The 9,729-nt window shown below is 53.9% G+C and overlaps 1 protein-coding gene across 1 annotated transcript in view; it reads left to right on the top strand.

Moving 5' to 3' along the window:
* The window catches only part of STRN4 (striatin, calmodulin binding protein 4), a 28,207-nt gene that overhangs the window by 1,438 nt on the left and 17,040 nt on the right, over window positions 1-9,729 (top strand). Inside the window, exons 2-4 of the mRNA XM_011969645.1 lie at window positions 6,904-7,007; window positions 7,563-7,636; window positions 8,922-9,000. Coding sequence (XP_011825035.1) covers window positions 6,979-7,007; window positions 7,563-7,636; window positions 8,922-9,000 — 182 coding nt within the window. The 5' untranslated portion in view covers window positions 6,904-6,978. The remainder of the gene's footprint in view (window positions 1-6,903; window positions 7,008-7,562; window positions 7,637-8,921; window positions 9,001-9,729) is intronic.

Raw genomic sequence — 9,729 nt, 5'->3', positions numbered from 1 at the left:
CGGCCGCGGGGCTCCTGAGAGAGGCGACTCGGGCCCTGGAGGGGAGCCCAAGAGAACTCGGGAAAAGGTGTGGAGAGGAGCTGGAGGGGTCTGGGAAAGACCTGAGTGGTCTCCTGTGGGAGTGAGCAGAAGCTCGGCGGGCACAGAGGGACCCCCGACCCCGGCCCTAGCCAGGTGCAGGTGGGAAGTAGAAGCGTCCGAGGGGGGACTTGGGACACGCTGGCAAAGAGCGGATCCAGACCGGGAACCGGGAGGAGTTAGGGAGAGGAAGTCCGGGAGCCTGAGATGGGTGTGTTTCGGGGCGACTGGACAGTGGGCACGGAAGGGTGGCTGTGTAAGGACCCGAGAGGTGGGAAGAGAGTTTCGAGGGGTCCAGGATGAAGGTGTGTGCCTTTCCCTCTTAGGGGAAACTTTGGGGATCCCGGGCATGTGTGGCTGCAGAGTGCAGGGAAGGGATCTTTGGAGTGGAAGTGTGGACAGAACAGGAGATGTACCCTAGGAGCCTGGGTGGGAGAACTTGAGAGTGGAAGTTCCACTTGGGGGTGTGCAGGAGTGGGCGCGATGGCACTGAGATGGGACGTGTGTGTAGGATGTAGGAAGAGAACCCTGAACTGGAGTGTGGGGGTGTCGGGCATGTCCAGTATGGAGGTGAGGGTCCTGGGATGGTGCCAATGAGGACGAGTTAGGTGTTACCCTGGGGTGATGCTTTAGGGGGGAGAATTTTGTAGAGCCTGAAGGCAACATGAGGAGGCATCTCAGAGAGAACGGGGGTATGATGGGGTTGGGGGGAAGGAGATATGTTTGTGGAAGCCCTGGGAAAAGACCCCATGGTTTGTGGGGTAGCTTGGGACAGGGATGTGCTCCGGGCTGATGTATGGAAGAGTCTGAAGAGTTCGGCTAGGGTTTGTGACCTCGTGGAGCATCAGGTCCATTGGCAGTGACTGGAGGATCATGGAGATGTCCGGATTTGAAGGGATCAGGACTGGCCCACTGGAAGTCTGAAGATTCTTGGACTGGGTTATTATTAGCAGAAATTGTCAGTACTTTTCTGCTAGTATTCCTTGTAGCAGCCCACGTTTCCCCTTCCGATTTGCCGTTTTCTATCTAGTGGAAGCTGGCACCCAAATAAATAACTGATGAGAATTTTGTCGGTAGGGATGGGGTGCGGTGGTTCATGCCTGTAATCCCAGCGCTTAGGGAGGCTGAGGTGGGAGGATCCCTTGAGCCCAGGAGTTCCTCCAGGCCAGCCTGGCCAACATAGCAAGAACTCCTCTCTACAAAAAAGTACAAAAATTAGCCGGGTGTGGTGATGTGCACCTGTAGTCCCAGCTACTCAGGAGACTGAGGTGGGAGGATTGCTTGAACCCCGGAGGTTGAGGCTGCAGTGAGCCATGATTGCACCACTGCACTCCAGCCTGGGCGAAAGAGTGAGATCCTATCTCAGAAAACAACAACAACAAAAACGGCATTTTGTTCATAGGATGAGTAAAGACCCCAAGTAACTCTCCCCCTGCCCTCACTTGTGGTGGCTGAGGCTTGGAGCTGGGGTGGGAGCAGAATCCTTATGTAACTGCTCTCACTTGTGTCCCACTCTCTACTTCCGAAGCTCTTTCCCAGCATACATCTCATCAGATCTTCTCAGTGCCCCGTGATGTAGGCAGAGGCAGCGTCATTACCTCACGCAGCAATAACGGCACCAGCTGCAATTTAGTGAGCACATACCGTGTCTGGGGCTGTGTATCAAGTACTGTAGATACGAGCTGTCATTTCATTCTTGTGGCCTTCTGGGAGGGTAAAGGATATTCCCCCTGCCTTTAAAAAAAAAATCACGAGGAAATGGAAGTTTTGAGAGGGTGATTTATCGAGGATCCCAGCAGATGAGCAGAAGGGCTCGTCTGTGGACCTTTTTTTTTTTTTTTTTTGAGACAGAGTCTCACTCTGTCACCCAGGCTGGAGTGCAGTGGCATGATCTCGTCTCATTGCAACCACTGCCTCCCAGTTGCAAGCAATTCTCCTGCCTCAGCCTCCCAAGTAGCTGGGATTACAGGTGTGCACCACCACGCCTGGCTGATTTTTGTATTTTTAGTAGAGATGGGGGTTTTGCCACGTTGGTCAGGCTGGTTTTGAACTCCTGGCCGCCAGAGATCCACCTGCCTCGGCCTCCCAAAGTGCTGTGATTACAGGTGTAAGCCACCATGCCCGACCGTCGGTGGACTTTTAAGCACATATTCTGTACCTCTCTGCTACCCAGTACAGTTGAGAAAATTGGTTCAGGCAAGCGTAGTGGCCTCCCCAGGGTCACCCAAGCAGTCATAGCAGAGCTTGGACTGAATCTTAGCCTCTGGGATGTTGCACCAGTGCACTGCACAGCACCCACCACACCATCTTCTCATCCTGGAGGCTGATGAGAGAAAAGATGTTTATCCCCTCACTTAATGACCCTTCTTGGAGTTTGAGAAGAACTAGTGTCTGGCATGGTGCCAGCACGGTCACTTTGCACTTTTGTTTTCTTTTATTGTTACATTAGTAAAAATTCAGACATCTCAGAGGGGTGTGTGTGTGTGTATACACATATATATGTGAGTGAAAAAGGAAAGTTCCTTCTCTTCATCCCTTTCTTGCTCTTCTCTCCCGAGAGAAAAGAGTTATTGTGTTTGTGTAATAGATGAACTGCTGCTGTATGTATCATTCTGTGACATCATGTGTTTTGGTTTTCTTTCATATCAGCACAGAGAACTCTTTCTTAAACGCTTTTTCATAGCTGCATAGAGTCCCATGGGATGTTTACACCATAGCTGATTGAGTGTGACCCTGGTTGGTGGACTTTTAGATTTTTTCTAGTTTTTCTCCCCATCAGACATGGCTGCAGTGAGTACCCCTTATTCATGTGCGAGTGTGAAGCAGAACAGATGATAGGAATAGTAGAATGGATGTGTTTATGAAACAGTGATTGGGCTGGGCGCGGTGGCTCGCGCCTGGAATCCCAGCACTTTGGGAGGCTGAGGCAGGTGGATCACGAGGTCTGGAGTTCAAGACCAGCATGGCCAGTATGGTGAAACCCTGTCTCTACTAAAAATACAAAAATTAGTCAGATGTGGTGGCAGGCGCCTGTAGTCCCAGCTGCTCGGGAGGCTGAGGCAGGAGAATCACTTGTACCCGGGAAGCGGAAGTTGCAGTGATCCGAGATCACACCACTGCACTCCAGCCTGGGTGACAGAGCGAGATGCCATCTCAAAAAAAAAAAAAAAGAAAAAGAAACAGGGATCGACTCTGCCATGTTGACCCACCAGTTTACTCTCCCATCAGCAGCACCTCTTTTACACACCTTTACTTGAACACTTAGCGCTAACAGACAGGGTGACTTCCCCCGTGAGATCCCTTAAGACCTGGGCAGTGTCAGATTTTCCTGATGGACTCTGAATAACTTTTCTGTGAAGAGCTTAATACAGCTGCTCCTAGCAGAAGACCTGCCGTGCGACCCTGTTGAGTACACGTGTGTTGAATGGCAGGGAAGGCAGCCCCTCGGGAGGTCCTGGCAGTAGGCGCCGTAAGTTTGGAGCAGGAAGGTGGTGGAGCTTCAGTCTGATAATGAGCAGGCATTTGCTAGGTGGGGGATTCTGAGAAGTAGGTGATGCGGTTTCTGCCCATCCGAAACTTCCAGGCTGGCAGAGGAAGCTTGTTCGTGCAGGGGACCGCAGAGCTGTAGATGTTCATGCACAGTTGATTGTGTGGCTCTGCCCCTGTTCTGTGGCAACTCTGAGAGGGGAAGCTTTTTGAGGATAGGAGGGACATTTTAATGAGGGATCTGAACTGGAGATTTGTATAGGAGCAGTGACAGGGAGCTGCAGTGAGTGCGGTGCCAGCAGAGAATGTGCGGAGCTGTCCCCTCCCCACTCCGGCTTCCTGGGGGCTCATCCCTGCCAGCAGCTGTTGAAGCTTGGGAAGGAGCCCCTTAGGAGATGCAGGGCTAGGTGGCACGAGATGGGAACTCCTCCCAGGGAGCTGGGACAAGAAGCAGCGAATTCAGAGAGGCATCAGCTCCTGGGAGGACTGAATTGCTAGTACTCCTTCGAAGCCTTTAGATGTTGCCTTGCTGGGAATAGCTGGAGGGGCGGAGAGGCAGTAGCTGCCAGGTATCAGAAGGTTTTGGGGGCATGTGCTCTGTGGCTCTGGCCAGAGGGAGTGGCAGTGGGTGGGTGTGATGAGCAGTGGTGAGCGGCACTTCCAGATCCCGGATTGACCCTCAGGCCTACCACAGCCCTTGGCACTTGCAGACCAGGCAGCCAGTGGGGACTGCTGGCATCTGCAGCGAGGGAAGGACTGGCCACTGATGCTTCCCGTTTTTGTTGGGTTTCCACCTCCCTGAGACGCTCCAACCACATCTTTCTGGTTCTGTTTCCAGAGGCACTGGAAAAGGGACAGCAAAGCAGAGTGGGCGACTGAGACCCTTACGTCCTCATTAGGAGGAGGGAGACCATGGCCCAATGAGGCAGCAGAGGGATGAAGGGGGAACCCAACCAGTGACAGGTCTGGGTGGGATGCCCGACTCCGCCTCCCGCCCCCACAGATAGACCTCCAGTGTGCCCCCGTCCTAGTCCAGGCCACTGCCGTTCTGTCCTGGGATTTCTGGGACTGCCCTCATCTGTGATGGGGGTCTCTGTGTCCAGCTCTGCCGCTCTCCTGCTCCCTTGTCAGTTCTCCATGTTTTAGCTGGGGCTGCCCTTGTAACATGCGAATCGGTTACCTCTCTCTACTTAAAACCTTTCCATGGCTTCCCTGAGCCTTTTACACATTCTGAAGCAGCCATCCTGGCCTTTTTAGAGTTCCTTAAGCCCACTGTGCTGCTCTTGCCTCCGTCCTCTGCCAGCAGGGCCCTTCCCTCCCCTGGCTAACTTCTCTTCAGCTTCAGGCCTTAGCTGAACTGTCGCCTCTTGTCCCTCCTCCCATAGCATCCTTCACTCCCACAACGGGGTCTAGTCACATTGCGTGTGAGCTGCTGCTCATGTCTGTCTCCTGCACGGGACTGAGCCCTGTGGGTGCAGGAACCACGTGGCTCCTCTGTTATTGCCCAGTGCCTTACTGGGGCACCTCATGCGTGTGGGCAATCACCAAACAGTGGCAGGTGTTGACCAAGGTGTAGGTTCCCAGCAGGCTGAACTGCCCCGGGAGGTTGAGGAATCAATCACCAAAGCCCAGGAGGGCAGGGAAGAGAGTGAGGAGGAAAGTCAGAGCTTGTCTTTGGTGGTCGGTCCGCCTCTCCTCACACCTTCTCCAGTGATTCAGAGAGTAGATTTGGGGGACCGAGAAGATACATGAAGGACAGAAACTCACGCCTTAGAGATGTTGATGTCAGATAAGTAGTTTCCCCATCTGGCCTTGGATGTTTATATACATATGTGTTGGTAAAAAGTGTTAAGAGGGAAAAAAAAAATCCCATTCTCGAAGCGGACAGATGAGGTTCTTTTCTATAAGGTAACTGGTGACATGTGTTTCTTTTTTTTTTGAGACAAAGTCTCGACCTGTCACCCAGGCTGGAGTGCAGTAGCACGATCTTGGCTCACTGCAACCTCCACCTCCCAGGTTCAAGTGAGTCTCCTGCCTCAGCCTCCCAAGTAGCTGGGACTTCAGGTGTGTACCACCACGCCTGGCTAAGTTTTTTGTATTTTTAGTAGAGATGGGGTTTCACCATGTTGCCCAGGCTGGTCTCGAACTCCTGACCTCAAGTCATCTGCTCACCTCAACCTCCCAAAGGGCTGGGATTATAGGTGTGAGCCACTCTGCCTGGCCAATCCACAGACATTTCTACTTGATCTGGGGTCTCCAAGGGATCCTGCCTCCTGTAAGGAACTGGGCCCATTTTGGATTTGCAAAAAATGTACATGGAGAGTAAAAGTGATAAGAGAAGTAGAAGCTGGCATTTGTTAGCCTTTATTCTGTGCCAGGCCTTGGACTGAGCAGAAGCTAGCACATGAGGGGAGGGCACTCTTATGAGTCTCATTTTCTGGAGGGGCAAATGGAGGCTCAGAGAAGGCCAATGACCTGCCTGAGATCATGTAGCGAGTAAGTGTCTAAGTTGGGCCTGGAGCTCTGGCTGTTCTGGGCTGGAATGGTGGGGTGCTTGGGGAGAAGCCAGAGATGAGCCCTGGGCCAGGGCTTTGGCACAAGGGCTTCTGGACCATGGTCAGAGGCCAGGATCCTGCCTGGAAGGCAGTGGGCCCAGTGTCTCTAAATGACTTGTTGACAGACTGGAGCAGACAGGGCAGCTCAAGCCAGCAGACGGTGTGAAGTGCTTGGCAGGAACCCGGGGTCGTGTCTGTGGCACATTTCTCTCACACCCTGGGCAGAATGCAGTGGGACGGCTGGTCCCACAGTGGGCTTGGCTTGTAAAGCTTTTGTATTGGAGCGGGAGCCGAGCCAAGCCACCCACTCTTGTCCCAAAGCTCCAGAAGTAGCTTCCCACGCCTCCCAGAGACAGATGCTCTGGTAAGAATAGTGGGACACCACCTCCACCAGTAGCCTTAGGGACAGCACCTGCCAGAGGGTGTTGGGGGGAGTCCAGGGCAGTGAATGCCCACCCTCCTCTCCACTGCCATCCCTGACCCGACTTCCCTCCAAAAGCAGCCAGCAAGTGAGGCCTAGGCTGTCCTCATTGTCATCTCAGGGTTTAAGGGCTCCCCTTCGGCCCTCGTTGTGGATGACGTGGCAGGGGGCCCTGGAAACAGATCCAGCCTGTCCTCTCAGTGCTTCCTGAACCCTGGCTCGGGGTCTTTGTGCCGAGGAAGTGGCTGCCGCCCATCACTGTGGGGTGGCTGTGGGCTGGTACTGTACCTGGATGAGTGATGGACACACCGGCAGTGAGCCTGAGCCCCATTGTCTTCATTTGCCTCCTGTGTGCCCTCCCAGGCTCAGGTGGCCTTCCTCCAGGGAGAGAGGAAAGGGCAGGAGAATCTGAAGACAGACCTGGTGCGGCGGATCAAGATGCTGGAGTATGCGCTGAAGCAGGAAAGGTGAGCCTTCGTCCTGCCCCGGGCCTGCCTTCTGGGTCCATCTCAAGCACAGCGTCAGGAGGCCACCAGCCACACCTCCTTCCAGCTGAGGGAGATTTGGGGTCGATTCTTTTCCATCATTCCAGTACCATAAGGTTCTAGGGGAGAAACAAGACAGGGTAGGTGGGATTGCGGCTAGACGTCTACCAGAAACAGTATTCACGATGCTGGTGGCCCACTGTGCGCCAAATATTGTATAGTCCTTACCTCGGTTATCCCTTACCCCTTCCCGTAGCCTAACGGGTATTGTTAGCCCTGTTTCAGACGAGGAACTGGGGTTTCAAGGGCTGATGGTTTCTTCAAGGACCCCTGAGACTAGGGGTCTCAGGTTGCCTGACTCCAGGGAGTGATCTCTTCCACCAGGCCAGGGGTGTGGGGGATGCTTCAGCCTCAGTGGTAGGAGACCAGTTGTGGGAGGCCCTGTGATTTGGGGTTTGGGATTCCGGATTCCTCAGGTAACTACTGACCCTGTCTACTCTCCCGCATCTCTTATTCATTAACCATTTGCTCTTTTAGGGCCAAATATCATAAACTGAAGTTTGGTACAGACCTGAACCAGGGGGAGAAGAAAGCAGATGTGTCAGAACAAGGTACCCACCCTCTGATGCTCGCGCGGTCGGCGCCCTCCCGTGGACGAGGAGTGTGCTGGAGAAGCAGGAAGATGGGGTGCCTCTTTCTCACTTTGCTCCTTAGAAGGCAGAATCGGCCCCGGGGCTGGGGAGGGGCGGATTCTCACTCTCAGAGTCCTCCCCGTGGGCTGCCAGGTCCTATGCTGGACCCTGGGGGCCAGTCCTGCTTGCCGTCCCCCTGTGCAACAGAGGCAGACACACGAGCAGCTCACGGGATCCCTTTGCGAGGAGTGGGCGCCAGGACTATTTATAGAGCGCTGGGGACGGTGCGGGAAAGCCGGGGAAGACGTCACTGAGGAGGTGGCATTTGAACAGGGTTGCCATTCAGTCGTTCATCCAAAAAGACTTTATTTGTGGGGTACAGGCTTTGTATCACAGATCAGGAATACAGCAGAGAGCACGGGAGATGTGGTTCCTCCCCTCTGGTCCCTTAGAGTCTAAGCTTCTTGAAAGATGACTCTGTTCCCCAGCAGGAGAGTCAGGGGAGACAGCACAGATGCAGAGACGCACGCTGAACGAGTTAGAGGATAGGGAGTCGGTCACTGTGACTGGGCAAACGGTGTAGGGCAGAGGATGTGGGAGGGCGGGCCGGGTGAGGGGAAGCTTGGCTGAGGCAAGCTGAGAAGACCTTGTATGCTCAGCTGATAGTGATGGTCGTTACCTGCTGCCAGCTCTTCTCACTGGAACGGAAGTTCCACAGGGGCAGGTCTTTGTTGACCCGGGTAGCCCAGGTCCCTAGCCAGGCACGACGTAGATGCCCAGAAAAGACTTGAGTGAAATACTAAGCAAATTACCTCATTGCATCCTCCCAGCACACCCAAGAGGGAGATGCTGTTATCATTAAGCTCATTTCTCAGAGGACGAAACTGACACCGCTTACACTAACTCAGGGTCACACAGCTGGGATGGGGCAGAGCCGGGCTTGAACCCGGTCGGCCCTACTCTCAGAACCAGGCCAGCTTTCTGTGAAGGAAAATGACAACTCGCCAGAGTTTTGAGAAAAAGCCCTTATCTTGTCGGGGGCCAGTTTGGGGAACCACCAGTCAGGAGACCTAGAGATGAGGAGCGCTTCAAGGAGGAGGCATCCCCACGTGGGGGAAGAGAGCAGGGTTCCAACACTCAGGAAGTGACGCCACAGGACCCGTGACAGTGACCGATTTGGGTTGGAGGGGTGAGGAGGATGGAGGAGGTGATGGGTAGGTGGCAGTGGCCCGACTAAGACAGCCTCCGTTCTCTCACCCGCCAGTCTCCAATGGCCCCGTGGAATCGGTCACCCTGGAGAACAGCCCGCTGGTGTGGAAGGAGGGGCGGCAGCTTCTCCGACAGTGAGTGTGCTTGGGGAGTGGGGCTGGGGACACATGGCACATTTGGCTTGAGAGAGAAGTCCAAAGGCTCCACAGTCCTTTTGTGTACCCAGTGGGGACGCTGAACTATCAGTATCTTAGCCCGCCATGGCTGGAGTGGCCTTCACCCTGTGGGCGGAGCCTGGCCTGGGGACAGGGAGGGAAACGCACTGCAGGAGGCGGACATGGGAACGCCCCCATTGGAATGTGTCCCTGAATGCCTCTGTGGCTTTTTTATTTTTTTTTTTAATCTCAGTGGCCATAGGAGCCCTTTGTGGCTTTTTTTTTTTTCTTTTTTTTTTAAAAAATCTTGGTGGCCATAGGAGCCCTGTGGCTTTGTTTTTTTTTTCAATACCTGGTGAAGATTTATGAAGTGTGGCTTTTTATTCCCCAAGGGTAATATTAAATTATTTTTTATTTGTTAATTAGATTTTTAAAGACTAATCAGGCCAGCGTGGTGGCTCATGCCTGTAATCCCAGCACTTTGGGAGGCCAAGGCAGGTGGATCACCCGAGGTCGGGAGTTCGAGACCAGCCTGACCAACATGGAGAAACCCCGTCTCTTCCAAAAATACAAAATTAGCTGGGCGTGGTGGTGCATGCCTGTAATCCCAGCTACTCGGGAGGCTGAGGCAGGAGAATCGCTTGAACCTGGGAGGCGGAGGTTGCGGTGAGCCGAGATCACGCCATTGCACTCCAGCCTGGGCAACAA

The sequence above is a fragment of the Mandrillus leucophaeus genome, unplaced genomic scaffold, assembly GCF_000951045.1.
Source record: "Mandrillus leucophaeus isolate KB7577 unplaced genomic scaffold, Mleu.le_1.0 Scaffold120, whole genome shotgun sequence".
NCBI classification, from domain to species: domain Eukaryota; kingdom Metazoa; phylum Chordata; class Mammalia; order Primates; family Cercopithecidae; genus Mandrillus; species Mandrillus leucophaeus.
The sequence above is the reverse complement of the archived record's forward strand: the minus strand, read 5'-3'. Positions and strand labels throughout refer to the sequence as shown.